Source organism: Micropterus salmoides, unplaced genomic scaffold (genome assembly GCF_014851395.1).
Source record: "Micropterus salmoides isolate LMB-PRFRI ecotype aquatic unplaced genomic scaffold, ASM1485139v1 Ms_hic_scaffold_15, whole genome shotgun sequence".
Taxonomy (NCBI): Eukaryota; Metazoa; Chordata; class Actinopteri; order Centrarchiformes; family Centrarchidae; genus Micropterus; species Micropterus salmoides.
In genome coordinates, this window is record NW_024040596.1 from 6,405,604 (window position 1) to 6,429,994 (window position 24,391).

The window sequence follows — 24,391 nt, forward strand, 5'->3', positions numbered from 1 at the left end:
AAAAGGCCTCTGCATTGCGAATGTGTCACACATGAGGGAGAGCACATTTAATGTGTTTATCATGTGTGGAGAACAATTTTGCATGTCAAAAATTCACGTGTCTGAACATAATTTCAGACGTGCTAAATTTACATGTGGTTGTGAATTCCCATAAATTATAGGCAAATGTATTTTTTGGGCATGTATATAAAAGAGGCACGCAGTTTTTGCAGAAGCACATCCATTCACCGAAAATCATCCATATAATCATCCATACGTATATCATAACAATAAAATCTGTCTCATTATTATAAAATCACGATTATGAGACAAGATCTAATAATAACAATCTCATAACTATGAGGTTGTTTCCTTGTAATTATAAGACCTTTTCTCTTAATCGTGACATGCAAATCTTCTAAGTGTAAGTGTATACAGCAACAATTCTTGCATTATCATGAACGTGCTCAAGAAAAAAGGATATGACACTGCAACCTTGGTTCGTTTTTAGCTAGAAGTCAAAGAGGCAGATAAGGATCTGATCAATTAAGAGGAAAGGAGGTGTGCATGTGTGCATGTGTGTGTGTGTGTGTAATACAAAATGACAGAAAGCTAAAGGGTAAAGAGAAGGAGAGAGGGGCTTGGTGATATTGAGAATAGATTAGGACAGATGTAAATCTGCAGTGTACTGAACTGTGTACCAACAGATCTGGAATAACGAATATTTTCCAGATTAAAAACTGATTATCACATTTCTTATGTCATAACTTATTCAGCAACAGGTCGGTAAATATAATTTAGATACAAATATCAGGGGCCATGAAACAGTGTAACTCTGAAAGGCAAGGCTGCACACAGAGGCTGCCTTCTGACTGACTTATTCATCGGTTAGCTAGTAGCTACTTAAAAAACTGCTTCCCATAAACCTTGAGGTTGTTTGCAGAAAGATGACTATATTCTGAATATCAACTAGAAGCCTCAGAGGACCGGGTGCAACTACTAAGGAACGCTGATATATCATGAGATGTGTCTTTAGTGATGTATTATTCAAAGAGAGATATGACATAGATAAAGCTAGTAAGTGCACACATGTATGCACAAATTGAAGTATATGCTCAGAAAAACAAAACACACAAGCACACATTTTCCACATTACTGGCAAGACGGGTTTATGATGTAACAGTCCATTACCAGTAACCGCCGGGGGGGGTGTGAGTGTGAGAGAGAGGGAGAGGGAGAGAAATATGTGAATAATTAAATTGAAATGAGGAAGATGGAGCTTGATGTGAGTTTTACCTCTGTAAATAATCTAGACATTCGCCATTGTAGGACTCATGTTACTGTAACTACATGATGGGGGATGAAGTGAAAATCTACTGTATTTAAAAGCAGCATATACAGGGAGAGAGAGAGAGCAAGCATGCGAATACTGTACATACACTGCAATTCTTTCCATACATTTTGTGTGGTGTTAACATATCTTTTGATTGTCAGCGTGTATGGAAAGAAATAAAGACAATACAAAGATGTACTGGCCATATACATGCTGTCTTTATCCAATCGACAGTGCTTTGTGATATGGTGCAAACACACTTGGACAGATTAAATTAATTCTTACAAATTACAGTTGTGTTGAAAGGACATGTGAGCACATTTTGATTTTAAGTTATTTAAAATACATGAACTTTTGGATGAATATGTCTTTAGCCCAAAAAAGTGCAACAAAATTAGGTAAATTTTTTTGTAATCTGAAAGTTTAGAGTCTAAAGTTCAAAAGCATTATTGGAGTGTTGCTGGTGCCCATTAGCCAAACTAAAAGCGTACTTATGCTATTGTGCAAATGTCAGCTTACTCACACACTCACAATGACAGAGTTTACCGTCTTACTATAGGAAAGCGCATTTAGCTGATGATGGCACTAGAAGGAAAGTAAAGGCATCACCATTTACCCGGAGGGGAACTCATGTCTGAACTGAATTTCATGGCAGTGCATCCAGTAGTTGCCAAGCCATTTCACCCCAAATGGTGGTAGTGGAAAAGTCAGGGGATCACCAAAATCATTAGGATACTCTGTTGAAATATTGTGGTTGTCTGACATTACCATCGCTATAGAGCCATTCTACTAGCATTTAAACATTTACAGATCACATTACTACTGTGCTGTGTCAGTGTGTTAAAATGTTGACCAACATGGTTGTACCCTCTAATGTATCAGAATCTTAATTGCACCCCTAACCAAATCAACAGAGAGCTTCGGGCTTGGCTCGATGCTCCATTAAACACAGTTTGTAGGTGCAGTACTGATAAGCATCATGTTCTTGTTATTAACCGTTCAGTGTCAGGGTGCCTGTGTGGAAGGGGTACGGATCTGAAAGTGTGAGCCTGCGCACACCTTATGCACTTAAACTCATTGCTGGACGGTAAAGAGAAGCTATAATACTTTTGAAATTGAAGGTACAAATGGTGGGGGTGTAATCATAAAAGCAGAATTTTAGCTGTGTCTTCCTGAAACATATATCCACATATCAGGAAAAATAAATTTTATATAAGAAAGACCTTATAGTAAATCACAGATAAACAGCGGATCCAGTAAGAGGTTGGCAATGACGCGTGAATTCTGTCCTATGTTCAACAGAGAGTTGCTCTGTTTGACGTAAGGATCTATTGATTTAGGCTTTGGAAGACTTGTAGGTAGGCGATCAAGATTTGGTGAATTGATTGACTGGGTTACTGCTTTATTCATTCATTGAGAGGTCACTCCACCGGATTGGATGCTGAGTTGATGGGATCTTAATTTGAGAATTGATTGCTTTGTGTGTCCTGCGCACGACTCATTTTTCTTCAGATGCTGCAGGCGTTTGGAGGGCTGGGTCACATAGAGAGAGCCTTTCTGACGGCAGCACAATCGCAGGAGGACCGGTGTCCATGGGCACAAAACATAATAATATGTTCAAAAATATTTATTCCGATTGGAATATTTGTGGCATTTGTATAAATTCTTAGTGTTTGGTTTTGTGTTGGTACACCGAAAGGCCGGGGTGCTCATCATGTTCATGTTGAAAAGAGTTATTGACATTTACTGTCATGGATCATTAGGCACCTGTGATGTATTTCTGTGCTTGTCATTACTGAAGCACTGACACATAAAATGCATACGCACATGCATCCATGTGTAGGCTGAATCCAATGCACATCCATGTCTAGCAAATAGCCTTCTTGACTTTATATAGGACTTCTTCTAAACATCAGGCTTTTAATACACGAACACACCTATCAAGGATCCTACAAAGATCAGACAGCTCGTTTGAATTTGGTTCATTACATGAAATGAAGGGTGCTGATGGTGGTCTGGTTGCTGTCGCCAACTTGAGTTCAATATACAGTAGTCCCTTCAGGCTAGTTTAAAATGCCAAGGACCAAAGAGTGCAAGAGGTCCCTGATAGCGAAAAAACAATGTTCATGCAATGTGGTACCTGCCTACTTCTTTCCACAGTCACAGGGATGTGGCTTCTTCCAGCTTACATTGTGCAGAAGGCTGAGAGAAGCACCATGGAAATGTTCCCAGTCCATCACAGGACTGACACATCTCTGTGTGAAGTTAATTATGAAAATGCCACATGAATGTCATGAGGACTAAAAAACCCTCACATTACTCCCTTGTATTTGTACACTTATTTATTTGAGGTTTATAGCTCAGTAAAAAAGAACAAGGGATTCTCCCTGTCTCTTTCCCTTCAGACACACACGTATTACACACATACACACTTCCATCGCCTCTTGCCTGTTTCCATGGAGACAGTAGTGAGCTGTTTCTTTCCACTAGGATCAGACCGTCTGTCTTGATCACAATACATATGCACACACACGCACATGCACACACATTCACCGCAAAGTGATGAATTTTTCAGTTTCACCAGATGAGCCTGTACAACAGTGACTACGTGACGCTGTTCTACATAGAGCTTATGAATCATCACTCTACAGGTGTTATGTAGATCACTGTAATAATCTATTCCTCTCTGTGTAGGTCAGTGTTTTATGTGATGAAAGTACAGATATGTTTTAAAAATGCATACGCTTTCATATTTGTATTTTAAAGAAGAGACAGGGCAAAATACTGTAAGCCACAGAGGAGTAAACTGAGCTCAGTGAACAGAGGGTGATGACGATTGGAGAGGATAAAATGTGTTTAAATGAATAACATAAAAGGCATTTAGATCCTTCAGATGTTCAGGCCCCTCAGAGCTTCACAATGATAGTCCAAACTCTGTATTCTTGCTAAAAATTTGGAAGCTCAAGTAAACTGTTAATTAAACAAATACTTGGCAGAGCTCAACATTATAATGGATGTACAGTCAGGTTTTAGAGCTGGGCTTCTAAATGACATTATAAATGCCTTGACAAAAAGCAACACTGCACTGCTTTACTTGTTGATCTGTCCAAAGCATTTGACTCTGATCATGAACTACTGCTAAATAGATTAAGTAACACTGGAATAGGAAACACAGCAATCAATTGGTTCAAAAACTATCTTACAGAGCGAACGCAATGTGTTTCAATAGATGGTCTTATATCAGACTTTTTAGAGGGTTCGGTCCCAGTCAACAGATAATACTATACTATATATATATATATATACTAATACTATACTATACTATACTATACAAACTTAATTGGGACTTAACTGAAAATGTTTCATCATATAAGTATTAAGGTTTTTGGCTGGATGACAAACTTCCTTTCAAAGTTCGTGTTGAAAACCTTATGAAAACGAAGAAACTAAGGTTGGGTTTTTACTTATAAAATGTGAAATAAGGCTTGTTTTAACAGGATAGCCAGAAAAAACAACTTGTGCATTCTACCTTTTTAAGTGTTTTGGACTATGGTGATGTTGTCTTCATGCATGGTGCCTCTAGTACTCTCCACCTTTTAGATTCTGTGTACCACAGTGCTCTGCGCTTTTTAACTAACTCTGATTCCCGTACTCATCATTGTACACTTTATGGCAGACAGGCTGGTCGTCACTAAGTCTACTCTGACAATTTTATTTGCATATCTTTCCATACAAGGCCATGCATATTTATGAAATCTCCTGAAGCAGAATTCCAGCAGTTTTCATCTAACCCTAACCCATCAATCTCAAGAGACTTCCTGGTTAAATGAAAAAATAAATTACTTTACTGCAAATTTCCATAATGTCTTATACTGTACGTTCCCTTTGGTCTTCTCTACAGATACAGTGAAAGAGACAGCTGAAGACTTTTAATTGAAAATGTCTTAATAAATGTTTTAATGCCAAGACATTTTGGTACAGTGAACAGCCACTGTTACTGTTACTGTATTAGTAATATGGAGTAAAATGTGCAAAAACACCAGCTGCATCCTTCAGAAATGGGTTGGAGTGATTACGTCAGCGGTCAGTGGTTATTAATTAAAAACTATTGGTGATAAAACATCATTTGCCATAGCTTTTTGGTCTGCAGGATTTGATTTGAGCTAAAATTAAACCAAGTACTTGATGTGTTGCTGGGCTGTATAAAAGTACAGCAATTCTTTTAAACTTGTGTTAGGCTGACCTATTCCACCTCAACACTAGCACCATAACCAGTTTGACATCAGACTACTAAGGTCACAGATGAAATACAGGTGAAAATCCTCTGAATAAAAAACAACAACATTTTGTCTGTTTCAGCAGTTGCACATCATGATCTTAAATATTATAAATAAAGCTCATCATAGGATCATGTAGAAAGACACTAAAGACTGAAAGTTTTCTCACTGCTCTCTTAAGCAACTGCGCAACTCTCACTTCCTCCTCTACCGTGACCCCACTGTCGTGTGTGAGTGCATGGAAATCAGCTGTTGTGTACCTGCTAAAAGCTTTCATTTGCATCCTGTGCACGAACACCAAGCTCCGTCACGATATTCAAATTTAACAGCAGTTCACAGGCATGTAGCCACATCTCAAAACCACACATCTATACAGATCAGCAGCAGCCACACCTATGTTTTAACACATTCCCTTTTTCCTAATTTACATGGGATTGACTCTATCTAGAGTAATGTGGAACATAGAACATGTGTATGTGCAACAACAACACAGTAATTGTCGAGGCCAGGTTCTCGTGAAAATACCAATAGGGCTGTAATGAACCGTTCCCATCAATTCATCACGCTCACATGATGACAGCATCTTGGCCGAAAAAAAGATGTGTTAGAGGTCGGCTCTATTATTCTGGTGAGTTTTATTTGTACTGTCCCTAATTTTTCTGTTAATGTTTGTTTTCGACTGATTGACACCGATTCTGTTATGATTATTTTTGATCTGTTCTGGTCAATTATTTTTCTGCTTTCTCGGTTGTAAAATACATTTATTTTACAAAATATTTTGACATAACATTTGCCTAATTGTCCTTTAGTGACCTCTTTTATCCAAAGGCCACTACAGTATCCTGAATTGTTTTTCCCCACCTGATAAATTGTATTGATCAAATAATAAAACAGCACATTCACACTTGCACCCATGTCCGCAAATATTCACTCCATCCCTCATCCATTTCACTGACAAATTAACGGATGAGTTTTTCCTGTTTAATGTAAGCTCTGACTGACTGGCTCCAGCTGCTTTGCAGGTCAACATTCACATTGGTCCAACTGTGATCTGAGAAAAAATGTTTTGATGCATCTCATGTTTGAAAATGGTGAAGTCAACCTTGCAAAATTGCCTTTTTTTGTACAGTATTACACCAGCAGCCTGCATTATTGCTGTCATGGACAGTTTGCAGGCTATGATTGTTCTGCTAAATATTACATTTTTTTCATTCCTTTTATTGGATGGAAGGCAAATGTGACTGTATTGAGAGAAATGTCTTTAAGGCAGATTTGGACTCACCCCAAATTCACACCTCATGCAAAACACCAGCAGCAGCAGCAGCACATACACGCATGACTGAGCAAAGCTGTGAATAGTTGCCGCAAGATTTTCATCCTGTCCTTCTTTAAGTCAAACAAATCTGTTGGTAATGTCAGTTTTTTTTGGGTGAACCTGCGAGAAAGGCACGCCACATGCACACGCAGCCCATGTGAGGTAGACTGTGGTGTATAAGTCAGGTGGATCAAGTGGGTGTGAGTCTGTGAGTTTCAGGTGACATGGGGGTGTGTGTTAATTAAAATAATTAAAAATAGCTACCCCTGTGACCCAATGTGTGGGTATAGCTCGAGCTGTAAGAGCAGCCTAACCTCAAATGGAAATGTATTATCTGTATCCACTTTTGGTTTTATTGTATAACTGTTTTAATGTCACAACTTCACCCCCGACATGTTCGTATTCAATTGATCTTCAGTATTTAGTATTATGTTAGATGCAGTGATTTTTCTATTCAGTAAAATGTATGTTAATGTTAAAAAATAAATATAGTTTTGCACAAATCAGTTATCTATCACAATCTTGTTTTGGTTCTGTTCAAGACAAAACAAAACACTGTAAATCCCAATTTGCTCACTCAAATTTACACAAAACGTTTAGTGCAGTACAATAACATGAAAGTTCGGCGTACAGCTGACAAGGTTCAGTTCAACAGAACTTTTTGTGTAAATATTTATAACTTTTTAGCATAGAATTCTGTCATATTAACAAGGAAAATACATCTTAAATTATATAAAATAACCAGGTTACTGAATGTTTATTTCCTCAATCTCCTAAATGATGTGTCATAACTTAGTCATTTTATGTGCAAGCAACAATTATAGATTGTTTTTTTTTAATTCAAATGAACATAAAATGTTTTATTTTTCACCTTAATGCCCATTTTGCTCACTCTACTCAAGGTTTATTGGAAATGGCTCGTTCACAAAACTTCCCAGTATGGGAGTAAGGGCTAAAGGCAGGGCACACCCCGGACAGGTCAGCAGGGCTAACACATGCATGTTCACTTTATTGACATTTTCCATTAAACTTAAATTAGCCTACATGTCTTTGGAATATGGGAGGAAACCAAAGCAGAAGACAGATAAATAGAGCACTTTATTATTCCAGAAATTGCAAGGATACTCAATGAGGTGAGGTTGAGTAATAAAAGTAACTGAAATATACAATAATGGTGGCTGGTAATGGTCAGCAGTGCAAGGCTTGTACATATTCTACGTATGACGAGGTGCTTCGCTATTCAGATGAGTGTTGAAAATAACTATACAGGTGTGCTATATGCTGATGTGTAATATACAGGTAGATTGAGAAGAAGAAACCCACAAAGGCACGGGGAGACCGTGTAAAATGCACAAAAAAAGTAGCCTACCCAGCTGTTAGTTCAGCAGACAGCAGCTCAAATTGACAGGAAATGAAGTGAGTGGAGGAGCGGTGTCTGAAGGTAATGTACATGACTGGACAATAAAGCATGTTTTCTCAATGTTATGACCTGGCTCAGAAGGCCACAACAAAAAGGAGACACACCACAGTAAACATTTAACAAAATATATTTATTTAACTTAAAAGAAGCCAAAGTAAGACATGTGCCAGAGCAAAGGTGATAAAGTATGGGGTATAAACATCAGTCATGTCAGAGCAGGATGATGGATGCATGGAAAATGTGTATAACAATGACTACAACTAAAACAGCATGTCCAGAAAGACAAAGGTGGAACCTGTGGAGGGAAACAGAGGGTAGTAAGTGACAAAAGGCATTACAAATACTCTACAGGGCAATTAGCCCAGATGCCCAGAGCTACAGCAATCAGTATCAGCTCTTCACCTGCAAGTGATAGAGATTGGCCATGCCCACACATTACCCACAGGACGTCACAACAACTTCAGAACCAACTTTGGTCGGATAAAGAGGGCAAATGTCCATCCATCCATCCATCCATCCATCGTCAACCGCTTATCCTGCGTACAGGGTCGCAGGGGGCTGGAGCCAATCCCAGCTGACATCGGGCACCCTGGACAGTTTGCCAGTGAGGGCAAATGTGATGTTTAAAAATAGAGTTGTGCTGTCCCTTGCTGCAACAAGTTCTCGACCGCCAGGAGGAGGGCGCTATTGAGTTGGTTGTCAAGAGTCTCAAATACAGAACAAGACGAAGATGCCTAGATTGTAAAGAAGCTATAATGAAAATAGAGGTCAAATAAAATGTTTTACAAGGGAAATAATTGGTACTGAGGCAAAACTAAATAGTTTTGGGGTTAATGGTTTGATTGAGTTAAATGTAATGAGGTGGAGGTGGAGTTGGAAGTGACTGGAGGGCCTGCAGAACTGCTTTGAAGACCACATATTGTGGAATAATTAGATCAATATTAGATTATGGTTGAAGGGTGTATGGACTTTCAGTATCAGGCTTTGAAATTATGCACAGGGGCGTTTAAAACAACCTTAACAGCAGCACTACAGATGGAAATGGGAGTAATACAGTTAGAGATGAAAGGATGCAGCATCAAAGAGTTTAGTTAATAAAATAAGAGGAGCATTTATTGTTCCAGAGTTTAATAAAAGAATAGGGAAAATTATCAGTGATGAATTATCAGTTTATACAGGAGAAATGCTCGTTAGTGGTGTAGTGGATAGAGGAAACAAGACCACTGAGAGAAATCATTCAAGTTTATTAAGTTCGACAGTTTACAGAACACTCATTCAGACAGCAGAGCAGACATTTTGATAGATGTACAAGAGTGGCTGCTAAATTCCAATACAGGCACACCTCATTCTACATAATGAGGTACCGATTAAGTGATCACCTGAGCCAAATTTTATTTAACGAGGAACAGTATAAAAACCACTGCTGTGGTCATCACTATCTTCCATCCAGCTGCATGGCAAAAACAGTGCCAGTAGATAATCTGAACAAAAAAGGAACAATTGACCATGCCTAAAGAGTCAGGAAAATGTAAGTTTTGAGTCAGGAAAAGAAGGGTTCAATTCTGGCTTTACTGGCAGAAGGATACAGTGAGTGTAAGGTTGCTTCCGTCTTTAAAATTTCAAAGACAGTAGTTCATAAGACCAAGATCAAGCAACAGACATTGGGGACAACAAAGCTACAGACTGGCAGAGGGCGAAAATGATTGTCCACTGAGGGGGTTGACTGCCAACTCATTTGAATGTCACTCAAAAACCCTAGGATGACATCAGGTGATTTACAACAAGAATGGCAAACAGCATCTGGGGTGAAATGTACGGCGAGGACAGTTCGAAACAGGATCCAAGGGGCAGGGCTGAAGTCATGCAAAGCTAGAAAAAAGCCCTTCATCAATGAGAAGCAAAGACAAGCTAGGCCAAAGTTTGCAAAAGACCATAAGGATTGGTCCGTAGAGGACTGGAGTAAAGTCATCTTCTCTGAAGAGTCAAATTTTCAGCTTTGCCCAACACCTGGTCATCTAGTGGTTAGACGTAGACCTAGAGAAATACAAGCCACAGTGTCTGGCACCCACTGTTCGGTAGAGGATTGGTGATGATCTGGGGGTGCTTCAGCAAGGCTGGAATTGAGCAGATTTGTTTTTGTGAAGGACGAATGAATCAAGTATAGTACAAGGTTATCCTGAAAGAAAACCTGATTCCTTCTGCTCTGACAATGTCCCCCAACTCTGAGGGTTGGTTTTTCCAGCAGGACAATGCTCCTTCCCGCGCAGCCAGGTCAATCAAGGTGTGGATGGAGGACCACCAGATCAAGACCCTGTCATGGCCAGTCCCAATCTCCAGACCAGAACCCCAAGCTGAGCTACTTTTGCACCAGGATTGGCATAACATCAACAGCAATTTGAAAGACTGGTGGAAAGCATGCCAAGATGCATGAAAGCTGTTATTAAAAATCAGGGTTACTCCACCAAATATTAACTATTCCTGCATTTTTTGAGGTCTGAAAACAATGCATCTTTTTTATTATTTTGACCAGTCGTCATTTTCGTCAGACCGTTTGTAGAATAAAAAAATCAAACACATCAAACACATAACCTATAGATAGTAAAACCAGATAAACTGATCATTTTGCAGTGGTCTCTTAATTTTTTCCAGAGCTGTAGACAAGTAGTATCAAAGGAAATGAAATGGCACCTAAGGTTGCAAAGGAGGTCACCAAAAGTGATTACATCGATGTGGCAGTTAGTTTCAGTACAACAGAACTCAAGAGCATTATTAAACAGAGAATGTAGGAAAGGTGGCAAAAACAGTGGGAGGAAGAGAGGACAGGACGACAGTTTTACAGTTTAGAGTTTGGAGGAAAGTGGGAGACGAGATGTGCAAGAAGGAACAGAAGAGACGAGACAATAATATCAAGGCTTAGATTTGGACACACTGTACTAACAGTACATTATTCAAAATAGGCAAACATAATTCAGGGAGATGTGACAACAGTGAGAAAGAAGCAATAGTGGAGCACGATGGGTTACACTGTCAGAAACATGAGGAAGAAAGAAGGCAGATGATTCAGAACCTCAGACTGAAAAATGTACAATTTGATTTAATAGATATTCTGCAAAAGAGATGAGACGCGTGCTACTGAATCTTATTTCAGTATCTTACAGTAACCAATATCATTTGTTTGTTTGTTTTTTAATATATTGTAAGGACTACGCTGTAAGACATTTAAAGTAATTTTAACTTGGAAATGCAAGTTCACCTCATTCAACTTGAAGATTGCCTTTGTGGTTTCAACTCACAAATTAAAGTTCATAAAGTTATATAACTACAGTGTACTAGTTGTTTCAAGTTTTATTTGCTGATTGAACTTCATACTTTCATAGTTTTTCAATTAAATTACTTATTAGTAAATCAAATTTCCATTGACTGAGTAAAAACACAGTGAACATCAGAAAATCTGAAGAAACACGGAGAGAATCACGTTAGATCGCTGGCTAACGCCGTGTCGCTTTCCACATGACTTCACCAACTAACGTGACCCATGTTACTATCCTGTGTACCAACACTATCATGTCAAAGTATTGATTTAGCCTGCAAGAAAGGATGTAACGGTAAAAAACACATGTGGAGCGATTAGTTTACTAGCCTATACTGATGCAGGCAGGGCAGCCAGCTAATGCTAATTAGCTTGGACCTGCAGCTGTTTGCTTCATAACGTTCAATTTAGATTTATTGTTGTTTTACCTATACTCAGGTAACTTACACAGCTTCTCCACCTCTCAGTCGCTGTAACTAACGTGACCCACATAATCTTCAATACTGCAGCAAAACGGCGACAACACCACAGAGGAAGAACCATCCACTAACACTACAGTAAAATTATTTAGCTGTGGTCAAACTGTCATAAAGAGTGACAACAATCGTTATAATATTCAGTGAGATACACAGATAGTAAAGATAGTTACTGAAAAGCTGACAGGCGAGCTAACAATATAGCACGTCGGCTAAATGCAGTAAATGTACTGTTATCATGTAACGAGCATGGATTAGTTCAACCTCGAGCTGAAAATTTTTTTACTGTAACGTTGCAGTGGGAGTTTACCTGAGTCTCCAGCATGTTGTGTGAAGCTGTCTCCCTGTCTATCTATAGCTGCTGTCACAGTGCCTTTTTTACGGGAGTATTGTGCCGATATGCGTCTCACTGCGCTGAATAAAAGGTACGGAGCTGGTGTTGAGCTGCCTCTGAGCCGTTCTGTGTTTATTGCAGGATTTCTGTATGAAAGCGGTTGTGTTTTGGATTATGCTCGCTCATGAGTTCAAGCGAGCACACATACGAGCCCACACCTGGTTGCAATTTTTAAAATCGCACCGCTAGTGGCTGCTGAAAACTCCATAATGCCCCTTTAAAAAAATACTTATTTTACTTTATCAGTGAAGAAAACTTATCTTGTCTAACCGACATACATTTCTGCATTATTCTAACTCACAGTTTCAAGTTGAAACAACTTTACTACATTTATTCTACTTTCCATTTCAAGTTGAGAGGATTTAAATTTATTTTTTTTCATTTTACATGTGTAGGCCTACCCCCTACCCACTAGTCTTTTCTTGTTAACCCCAAAAGTGTCTATATTTGAGTTGGAATTTGAATACATGACTTGTCTGCGGTGTATAACTATAGTAGTATAGTATATAACTCAAAAGATGAAGGAACAATTTTCTTTCTGTTGCTCCCATCCCTGCACACTCCCTTTTTGTTTTAAAACTGATAACTTACATACTCAGTTGAGTTAAATCAACACACACATATCTGACAGAAATCTCAAATAGTCAACACAATGAATCAATGTTCCAAAACTTGTCAGAGCTCTTTGAGTTAAAAAGAAGAAGTAAGTGGACACAACTAAATAGGCTGTAGTCATTCTGGTCCATACTCCACACCAGTTGGTGGCGGTAATGCACAAATTTGTTGTTTGCCAACCGCCAATAAAAACGAAAAAGAAGCAGAGGAAGAAAAGGGCAGAGATGTTGGGTAGGGCTTTTGGGGGTGTGCATAGTGGTGATCACCTTATGGATATTCAAAAGCAACAGAAAGACCTGGCACTCAGAGAAAATATGGACGTGAAGCTGAAGAAGATGATACAACAACTTTAGATATGGATTTTACAATATCAGAACTCAATAAAGCTCTGCTAGGCAGGGGATATACAGCCCCAGGACAAGATCAGTTATGTTAATGCCATGTTCCGACAGTTTCCAGTAGAGTCAATTAAGCTAGTGTTAAGACTGTTCAATAAAATATGGAAGGACGGAATAATACCGAAAAGTTGTAAAAGTGCAGTTATACTACATTTAGCAATCCTGGTGAAGACCCAACCAAATCTGGTAATTATAGACCCATAGCTCTGACATCTCACTTATGCAAATGGATGGAGAGGATAATAGTTCGTAGGTTATCACATGTAATGGAACAGAGAGGACTACTGAGTAATATGCAAAATGGATTTCGGAAAGGGCGCTCCACAACAGATGCTCTTGTTAGAGTACGTAATGAGATTGAAAAGGCACTGAAAATGAAAGAGCTGATGATAATAGTGTATTTTGCACATTGAGATGGCATATGATACTATGTGGAGGGAAGGACCACTTATTAAACTAAATAGAATGGGTTTTGAAGGAAGGATTTCTAACTGGATATTAGACTTATTAACATATAGATAAATTAGAGTAAAGGTTGGATCAGAACTTTCTACAGAGTTTAAGGTAAATAATGGTATTCCCCAGGGGAGCGCAATTAGCCCTATATCATTCAACATTATGATTAATGACATATTTTCAGATTTAGATGGACATATTAAATCAGCGTTATATGCAGATGATGGGGCCGTATGGATGAGAGGAAGAAATGAGACATATGTGTTAGAGAACATTAGGAAAGCAATAGGGAAAGTAGAGAAGTGGTCATTCAAGTGGGGATTTAAAATATCAACAAGCAAATCAACAAGTTATATGGTGTTCACAAGTGTCATGTAGAAAAGCTTTTATTATATCAGCAGCCAATGGAAAAGTATTTGGGATTGTGGTTTGATATTAAGTACACATGGAAAACACTCATAAAGCAAAAGGAAACTAAATGGCTAATAAAGCTATTAATTTACTGAGGGCGGTGGCTGGGTGTGACTGGGGTGCAGATAAACAATCGCTAATTGACATGTATAGAGCATGCATGAGGTCATCAAGAGATTATGGTTGCATATATATGCATTAGAGCCATTAAGACAACTCCCTTTAACACAATACTCATAGAAGCTGGAGAGACACCACTGGAGTTAAGAAGAGAGAAACTAGCGCTAGCATATTGGGTCAGATTGAAAAGAAGTGGGAAAGAAAACCCTGCAAAGGAGATAACAAAGGATTGTTGGGAGTATTTCAAGTTTCGGGGGCATGGGTTTGGATGGACGGGGGAAAGAAAGTAAGGAAATACAGAATGGAAGCATTAGATTTCACCACACCCGATCCAGTCAGTAACATTCAACCTTGGCTCCATCCAGACGTAAAAACAGATTTTAGTATACTGGAAAAGAAAAGAGGACGGGGACTAGAGGAAGTGGGGATACGGACTAGCAGCTATCTGAGAAACAGTTTCCATAATTATCTAAAAATCTATACAGATGGATCTAAAAACAAACAGGAATGTGTGGTAATTGGAATACATATACCAGAATTCAAAATAAATATCTCAAAACGATTATCAGATAGGCTATCTGTATATACAGCAGAAATCATAGCATTACAGTGGGTTGAAGAGGTCAGACCTGATAGGGTGATATTGTGCACAGACTCCTTAGCGGTTATTAAAAGCATTCAGTCAATGACATCTGTCAGAGAAGACACTGATATTTATATACACATATATTTATATAAACATTTCTATCAGTATATTTCCATACTGATAGAAATGTTTCACAGCAAAGGACACACAAAGGACCAGGAGGGAGGAAATCATAACGACAAGATTTAAGATCACACAGGACTGAATGGCACCTTGTTTTTATTGGGGAAAAGGAAAACTGTGGGGTTAAAGAAAATGCTGAACATGTCATTTTGCACTGCATATTGTTTGAGTTGCAAAGACAGATATTTCAAGATAGGGTTCAGGAGGCAGCGCGGAAACGGAATCTGATGGGGGTAGAAGAAAAGGGTATAAGAATCACCATTATTTAAATTTCTAAAAGACACTGGGCTGGGGAACAGAATATGAGAGCACCTTCTTGGGGTTTGTAGTTTAGTGATATGATGTTACACACTCCAGTGCAGTAGGTGGCGGTATGCACTTAAAAGTTGTTTGCAATCCGCCATTAACTAAGAAGAAGAAGCAGAAGAAGAAAAGAGGCGTCATAGAAACATGGCTTCCAGCTGGTCGGTCGCAAGTGAAGAGCTCTCCTGTCCCGTCTGCCAGGACACTTTTAAAGACCCTGTCCTTCTTCCTTGCAGCCACAGCTTCTGTCACGGCTGTGTGCAGAAATGGTGGCGAACGAAGCGAGCCCGTCATTGTCCCGTTTGCAAGACTCTGTCGTCTACTAAAAAACCACCTCGCAACCTGGTGTTGAAGAACCTGTGCGAGGCTTTTCTCCTGGAGATGGAGTCCGGCACCGTCTGCCGCCTGCACACCGAGAAACTGAAGCTCTTCTGCGTGGACCACAGGACACCTGTGTGCGTCGTCTGTAGAGACTCTAAACTCCACAGGAACCACAGGTTTACACCCGTGGACGAAGCGGCACCGCTTTACAGAAACGGTCTCCAGAGATGTCTGGATCCTTTGCGGGCGAAAGTGAAACTCTTCAGTGAAGTGAAAGTAAACTGCGAGACAGCCGATGAAGAAATTAGAAAACAAGCTCGGGACACAGAGACGAAGATTAGAGCGGAGTTCAAGGTGCTTCAGGAGTTTTTGCTGAAGGAGGAAGAGACCAGGGTTGCAGAACTGAAGAAAGAAGAGGAGCATAAAAGAGGGGTGATGAAGGACAAGATTGCACTTTTAACTAGAGAGATAGAGGCCATGGAAAGTACCATTAAAACCATAGAGGACGGACTGAAAGATGACGACACGTCTTTCCTATTAAAAGCCAGTGCGTTAACGGAAGAAGCTCAGCGCCCCCTGCTGGATGAACCAACACAGGCCGCGGGAGCCCTCATCGACGTTGCCAAATACCTGGGGAATATAAGTTTCAAGGTGTGGTGCAAAATGAAGAATAAAGTGACATACACCCCTGTGATCCTGAACCCCAACACCGCCCACAGAGAACTCCACCTCTCTGAAGATTTGACCAGTGTAAGATATGGACCGAAGCAGCCTCTTGCGACGATCCCAGAGAGGATGGAGGAGCACCACTGCGTCCTGGGATCCGAGGGCCTCCGCTCAGGGAGTCACAGCTGGGATGTGGAGGTTGGAAACAATCAAGTGTGGGGCCTGGGTGTGATAGCACAGGATGCCCACAGGACTGGGGACATAATGTCAGGGCTATGGATGGTGAGGTTTTGTTATGGTAAATTCACAGCATTCTGCCCGTCAAGTCCCGTGTCCGTCCTCTCACTGAAGAGCAGGCTCCAGAGGGTCCGAGTACACCTGGACAGGAACAAAGGAGAGCTGTCCTTCTGGGATCCAGATACTAACGCGGTCATACATACCTTCACGCACACCTTCACCGACACCCTGTTTCCATACATCAACACCTGGAATGACGTCCCGCTGAAGATATTACCAGTGAAAATCTCTTTTACCGATAACTGAGAATGATTCAGTGAAAAAAAAAGAATCGCATCACTCCAATTTATTTTTCTTATTTTTATCAAGTCGGAGAGCTTGTTTTTATTTTGGTTGGGTCATCAATGCTACAACAAAAGTAATTGGATACTTTGGAGTGAAAGAAAACAAATGATGATCACAAACACTGTATATGCAACAGAACACAAAAGAAAGAAGTTAAATTTCCTCTAAGGGAATAAAGGTTATTGTATGTTTGGAGACATGTGCAATGTAATATGCTTAAAACTTCCAAACGGTAGTAGGGAGTTTGAACATAGTGAAACACTTCATCACTGTTTCTATGTGTGGTTTTCTTCTGTCTCCCCGGTACCTGTTGGTACCTCAGTCACATGTTTTTGTGTTGAAGAATGCTGTGCAGATAACATTTTGGAATAGTTGAAGGTATCTTTTCTTTTTCTTCTTGCATTTCTCTGCCACGTTTGTCTCTCGGTTGTCAACATGTTTTTGGTTTAAGAGACAGTGACAGTTACATGCTAAGCATGTTATATGCTTCATGTTAGCATTTCAAACCTTTGCACTTTATTGAGCATGGTGGCCTTGATAAAACTACTTCTACTATTTATTAGTATACATTTGAATAGTTCCACTTATATAATTGTGTATAATTGTGAAAGAAAAACATTATTATATCAAATAAAACACTGAAAACACTTCAGGCTGTGTGAAGGGAAACTACTTTTCTATTTTTTATTTTTTATTTTAGTTATTTAAACAAGGTACAATGACAGACTCTATGGTACAGATCAAACCATGTTTCAAGTCCATGATGTAATTCACCTCCTAGGTAAGTAATGAACATTGGACTTATTCAAAACAGTCATCTCAAAAGACATGGTAACACAACTAACAAGTTATAAATAATAGATTTTATCAATATAGAGGGCTCATCTCTAAGTGCATTCCAAGATGGGGTGTGGGATGGGACTGTGTATATATATAGTAATAATAATGATATTATTGATCAGAAATTCAATTTATTATTTAGGACCACACCTAATTGGACAGATGTGAAAGAAAATAAAGAGTTTGGAAGTTAGTCATATAAGGATTTCCATAAACTTTGGATTTGGTCACAAACCAAAAAATGTTCTCTGATGTTTCTACATTTGTGTCGCATAGATGACCGTTATCTACATGAAATTTAAATCTGGTTTTAATTAAATCATTTGAAGGATAAATGCAATTTAGAATTTTAAATTGCATTTCTTTGTGTTTAGGAAGAAGTGGAAATTTTAGATATTTTGTTCTAATAGCTAATACTTCATCATTGTAAAGCCAGGGTACATTGTAATCAACAAATATTACCTCAGGAATGCATTGTTACATTTTTGGTTTAAAAAGAAACTTGGCCTATCTTTATATTTTGTAATTTGGGTGTCGGTGTGTTTTCTAGATTATTTAACTGAATAAGAGCCATGCGTATGTTTTGTGTCAGCTTAGAATAGTTTTCCAAGGAGAAATCCAAATCATTTTTATCCTTAACCTCATACAATTTAAGTACATTACCATTTTCATCCAGCAGATGTACAATTGACCATATTTGTTTCTCCATCCAGCTGTCCATAAATATAGATTTTTATGACTCTATTGTTCCATAGCAGAACAGTTATGTGGACTAAAATTAAGTTTTTTAATCATTTTCCAGTGGGACAAGACTTGTTTGACAGGTAGTTTAGGTATTTCAAAGTCACATTTAAACAAAAAAATCAATGTCTCCTAATTTCTTGAACATAAGTGATTAAGTTAATTACTTCCAGTCAACTCAAAGATCATATCCTAACCAAGTACTGCTGTTTTACTGTACAAATCAATCAAGTATACAGTAACTTTACAAGCATATGATGCTCAAACATAAAAATAACATCTGAAGATTTAGACATTTAGACATTGAGGGCTCCTAAATTCAGTCTGCATACAGTTTACAATACAGTGTGTGTGTGTGTGTGTGTTGTTTTTTTGTACAAAGGGCTTAAATACATAAGGGAGGTGAGATCCCACCCAAACACAGTGTGTCAGTCAGAGTATTACCACCTCTGTCAGACAGGGCACTTCGAAACTGTCGTACAACTGTCGTGCAAAACCCTGACGCCAGCAAAATCGCTTTACGGTACAGGATTGCCTGTAAGTGGTGTTTCGTCTGTCCTTGTGCAGATGTGCAGAACGCGTGAGTGTAAAAACATGTTTGTTTGTTTATGAAGACAGTAAGTGCGGGTCGTTGTTAGCCTCGCTGTGTTTGCGGTCAGTGAGCTCATGCTAAAGTGCGTCAGTTTGCAGCGGTAGAGTTGGTTAACTTCACTTTTGCGACATTTTAGTATCGTTTTTTTTGTGTGTTTTAGCGGCTGGAAATGCCTAGAGGATGTGACTTGCATGTACTGCCTGGCTAACTTGTACTGGGGCAGTGCAGGGAAATCCAAACATTGCAGTATCTTCGACTTATGATGCTAATATTGTGACTGACATGTGAATGACATGTGCATGGTCCTCTATTCAGCTTGGACTTAAAACCCAAACAACAAGAGGAAGATTATACTGGATTGTTGTCAACTGTCAAATTAATCCCCACCTGTTTAATCGGTTTGAGTTTAATCTTTATAAATGTAAATATTTTCTGGTTTCATTACTCGTCTGTGACAGTAAATTGAATATCTTTGGGTTGTGGCCAAAACAAGGCATTTAACTTGACTTCTTCTTGTGCTTTGGGAAACTGAACACTTTATAGACTAAATAATCGAGAAAATGATTGACAGATTAATCGACAATTAAAAGGGCAACTCTTAAGGATTATATTAATAGTAGGTAGGTACATTTATTTGTCACAATATAACAGGTTATATAGTGAAATTGAGTTTTGTAACTCCCTTCTGCGACATAGCAGATATACATTAATACACAAGCAATTATAAAAATGTTAACAGAGAAATAAACAATAATTAATGGAGCAGTGCTGAAGATGAATTTGAGCTTAAAAGTCTGATAGCTTGGTGGTGCGGCAGCTGAAACTTCTGTATCTCTTCCCAGAAGGCAGCAGGGTGAACAGGCTGTGGCAGGGTGGGTACGGTCCTTTAGTATCCTTTGGGCTCTACGGAGGCACCTCACCGATATCACTGATGCTCGGGAGATACTAGCTGTGATCTTCTGAGCAGTTTTAATCACTCTGGTCCTGAGCCTATTAATGTTGTGTAAACCAACATCCCACTTTGTCACTGCTGATAAAAGGCAAGATGATATGAGTCAGCCTGATATTATGCTCAGTTGTGTTTATATATACATCCAAGCATCGCCTGAATATAACTCTCAATTTTTGCTGATTTATGGCGAGAACACACAGTAACATAATGCTTTGACGTTAAATGTGTCAGTTATTATCTGGTCTTCTTTAACCGTGAAGACATGATGAGCAGGGACTGAAGTGAATAGGTGATGTTAAAGAGAATGTCCCCTCACCAGGACATCAACGGTTTGAATCCCTGCCTGAAGTGTCCTTGAGAAAGACACTTAAATTCTACCTATTCTCGGTGAAAAGGGAGAAATCAACAAAGTGTTCCCGACTATAGAATTACTGTCTGTATATCTCTGACGTGCAGGCCCGTTGGTACTCTCATGAACGTATTGTCTGCCTCCTCCACAGATTCCACGTACTGAAGTCTGCAGCAGCTAAAAAGCAACTGACACAACATCAAAAAATAAAATAAAAACGTGACATGGCGTCCCGCTTCCTCAAGTACTCAGTGCTCCTTCAGAAGTACCGGACTCCGCTGCTGATTGCGAGCTGTGGCGGGGTCTTTGCAGCCAACATGTTCTACCACGTTTTCCCTGACAAGTCCTACCGTCAGCTCTATCAGGCCTGGCACAAAGGAGAGCCAGTCACTCTGTCTGAAAAGCTCGAGGATCTTTTCCAGCAGGTATTGTCTGTGGTGTGTGTGTGCCGAAGTGTTATTTGAGTTTTCTTTTTTTGTAAACTAAATTAGATTTGTGCAGGCACTTGCAGATGAGATAGAAGACTCAAATGTCATGACGCCTGTTGAACTTTTGAAAAGCGCTACATTTGAGCAACAACAGTTATGTCAGGGTTATTGGCATTTAAAAAAAGATATTTAATAAATTTTGATTTAATAAATTACAGCACTCACAAAGCGTAGATTCACAGTAACGCCATTAAACTAGATTGTCAAAATGTGCAGTGGAAAAAAAAATCCTAATTTGAATGTTGTCATTTTTAGGTGCTGAAGGATTATGGTATCAGCTCACCCAAGAATTTTTCTGCCTTCGCCTCCTTTGGGTTTCATCCGGTTGGTGCTGGTGTCCCTTGGCTTCCTGCAGGGGCCCAAATTGGCCTCCCAGCAAACTTTAACAGCACGGTCGACGACCCGAGCGGAATCACAAACCGCACCGTTTTCATCAACGGCAAAGCGGTGGACTGGAGCAGCGATGCTGGCTCTGCTCTAAAGGAGGCGCTGGTGTTTTCCCTTGAGGCCCAGAAGTTTGCCATAGCTCGAGAAGTGGCCCGCTTGCAGTCCGGAGGGCCTGTTGTGAGTGCCGCCGTTGCCCCACTCTGTCTGGGTGGGGTTTGGGTGTACAGCGTGGTGCTAAAGCAGATGTTTGGGCTCCACGTCGGGCCTGCGCTGTTTCGCGGAGGTGTGAATGTTGTGGCGCTGGGGCTTGGTGCCGTGTCCTACTTCCTCACCTCGGATGCTGTCAGCCAGTGGATTGACTTTAGCTCAGACCGGCGTGCAGCGGGAGTGTCCCGTGATTATGCCCAAGGAGGGGTCGAGTTTTACGATAAGATTTTGTCCAGAAACAAGACGCTGCGCTCCCTCATGGGGCGGCAGGGAGAGGACATGTACGCTCCCAGTGGGAACTTGTTTCCTGCTCACCTCCTTCAGCTGAAACACACACCGTACACATCCAGGAGGGAAGGGATCCTCGCTCTGCTCAAAGAGGAGAAAGTTTGAAAAGGAATCATAGGAGGTGGACTGTTGTTTTGGGAATAAAAATGGAGGTCAATGGGCCTCACCTGAGCCCATAATGATACAATGTAAGTTCAATTATCTCTGAATAGAGGGGCTCCTGAGCTTTTTGCCACAAAAAACCCTGGCCAAAAGAATTGTTAATATATTTTTCATATAAAAATGTCATCCCACATGGGTTGAATAAACATTTTATGAATCTTGAAGTGTGGAACCATTCAAATTACTATTATATTATTCAAATAAGTCAGTCCTGGGGTGTGAAATGTTTGGTGGCCAGTGTGACTTATTTGTCCAACAAAGACAATATTTGGAGGGTTTATTCTGGACCCAATGTACAAATAAACACTTTTTGAAGCCTGTCGGAGCATGTGATGAAATATATGTTGTTGAAAAGACATGGTTGAACAGTCTTTGTCGTGCAGAATAAGGTGTCATTGTTCTTGTCTCTAGATATTACAGTTAGCAATGATCAGTGTTGCAAAACACTCAGGTTAAAAGGTCTGCAGAGCTTTTATTCACCCTGTTTTTGAGATCTGCAAGATTTCTGCCAGGGCAAATTAAATGTTGTTGGAAGTTTTTTATCACAGCACTGAAAAATAACATTTAAATAACTAAACAGCAGCATGTTTTCCTACAAACATTGCTTCCAAAAAGACACATTGCTTTTAAATTCTTTAATTGCAGTGTTTTATTATCTCAAAAGTTGAAACCCTTTCCATCTTCTCCCCATAGAATCAGTTTGTCATTTCTTAAAAATGGCGAGGGAAGCAGGTTAGTTAGAGTTTCCAAACAGACTTGAAGGTTTGGCCTTGAGTTTGAAGTGTTCGGCTGCTCAGCTGAATGCTTCTTTGTCGCTGCCTGCAGAGAAATGGCAAGTCATTGTGAGTTGTGTTAGAGAATCTTAAGTATCCTCATGTACAGTATCTTCACTCAGTGAAAGGCAAAACCCTTATGGAGGAAAGCAGATTTGGGATCGGACTAGCGAGCCATAAGGCCATGAAGCAGTTGAATGGACTGTCCATATGTGCGTACATACTTGATGAAATGGAACTGGTTAATGCAGATTTTTTCCTGTATGTCTATAAAAAAAATTAATGAATTCAAATTTTAAATAACATCATCATTTGCCTGATCCTGACTAAATGTTTAGGGATAGTAATCTTAATCTGCAGTTTATTGTGACTCCTCAGAACTCATCATATACAGTGGCACCCAAGATCCTTTAGGTCATATGTCTGCAGATGAACAAAGTTCAGTACTGGTGTAAAATCTGGTGATATAAAGAGCATGCAGGGACTGTTCTTAATCAGGACATCTTGGGTTCAGGGTTCTCTGACAGAAAGCGTCCCCTCCACATTAGTGCCCTTGAGCAAGTTGCAGAATTTGTTCCAGATCTGTGGTTATGCAGCAGATTGTGGGCTTTGACACTTGCTTCATCAAGAAGTGCTTTCCCCAATATGTGAACTAAATATTTTAGTTTGTTTGTACCAAATAATCCCTGTAGCACTAGGTATATGGAAAACACAGTTGGGGGGTGGGGGGGATCAGTAAGTACATCCAAGTGATTAGGAATGTCCCTGTCAAAAGAAGTAGATGATGAAGAACAAAAAAAGCGATGACTGAATTTGAAAGTCTACTCCATCAGTTCCCCGGCTACAAAGTGGCTTTTGGGATGCGTACCAACAACACTGGGCTTGTTGTCTTGTCCTCGCTACTCCGCTTCATCGGTTTACTTCATTGTATGCCAAACAGAGTGACTGGACAACAGTCCATTGTCAGTTGCATTGTAGGATGTTTTTTTTCTCTCCACTTGAGGTCAGTACAGCCCACATTTACACTCTCACAATCTGTCACTATCTTTATTTTACAGTGTGTATGAAAGACAGGGCTACAGATTAATTTAGTCTGAATGGGCAGGTTTGGACTTTGAGTGGGAGAAAAGTCATTTTCATAATTACCTTAATTTTGAGGTTCATTGTCATACAGTGAAATTCTTTTTTATATTTTTTATTCAGACTCCTGTAGGGTCAGGGCTCTTTTCAAAATGAAATTCAAGGTAATAATATATTCAAATATAGAATATCAAATATAATCCAAGTGTGTGTGTTTGTGCGTGTTTGTGATTGCATTAAGTTACAGTCTCAAGCATATTCATTCCATTTTACATTATATTATTTTTACGAGTGTATTATATCATTATGTAATGCACTTGGCCTTTAAAAAAAAAAATAGAGCATCCAAATACATTTAATGTATATTGAAGGATTTTGCAATACATA

At 39.5% G+C, this 24,391-nt stretch overlaps 2 protein-coding genes across 4 annotated transcripts; both read left to right on the forward strand.

Moving 5' to 3' along the window:
• The first annotated feature begins 15,705 nt into the window (after window positions 1-15,705).
• LOC119903872 (zinc-binding protein A33-like) lies at window positions 15,706-17,340 on the forward strand. The gene has a single exon (XM_038720136.1). It carries the CDS (start codon window positions 15,724-15,726, stop codon window positions 17,104-17,106), a length of 1,383 nt encoding a protein of 460 aa, XP_038576064.1. The 5' UTR covers window positions 15,706-15,723; the 3' UTR covers window positions 17,107-17,340.
• A 1,888-nt stretch (window positions 17,341-19,228) lies between these two features.
• tmem177 (transmembrane protein 177) lies at window positions 19,229-22,507 on the forward strand. Of its 3 annotated transcripts, none has more exons than XM_038720138.1 (3): window positions 19,229-19,306; window positions 20,771-21,044; window positions 21,363-22,507. In XM_038720138.1, exons 2-3 carry the CDS (start codon window positions 20,844-20,846, stop codon window positions 22,092-22,094), a joined length of 933 nt encoding a protein of 310 aa, XP_038576066.1. In that variant the 5' UTR covers window positions 19,229-19,306; window positions 20,771-20,843; the 3' UTR covers window positions 22,095-22,507. The 3 variants fall into 3 exon arrangements, with proteins under 3 accessions (XP_038576066.1, XP_038576065.1, XP_038576067.1); XM_038720137.1 differs by lacking the exon at window positions 19,229-19,306 and adding an exon at window positions 19,325-19,938; XM_038720139.1 differs by lacking the exon at window positions 19,229-19,306 and adding an exon at window positions 19,328-19,418.
• Window positions 22,508-24,391: the final 1,884 nt, after the last annotated feature.

Bases quoted from the DNA above. Each gene is read 5' to 3' on its own strand.
- tmem177 (XM_038720138.1), top strand. From the start codon at position 20,844: ATGGCGTCCCGCTTCCTCAAGTACTCAGTGCTCCTTCAGAAGTACCGG. The intron at 21,045-21,362 runs GTATTGTCTGTG...TGTCATTTTTAG, and splicing joins TCGAGGATCTTTTCCAGCAG to GTGCTGAAGGATTATGGTAT.
- LOC119903872 (XM_038720136.1), top strand. From the start codon at position 15,724: ATGGCTTCCAGCTGGTCGGTCGCAAGTGAAGAGCTCTCCTGTCCCGTC.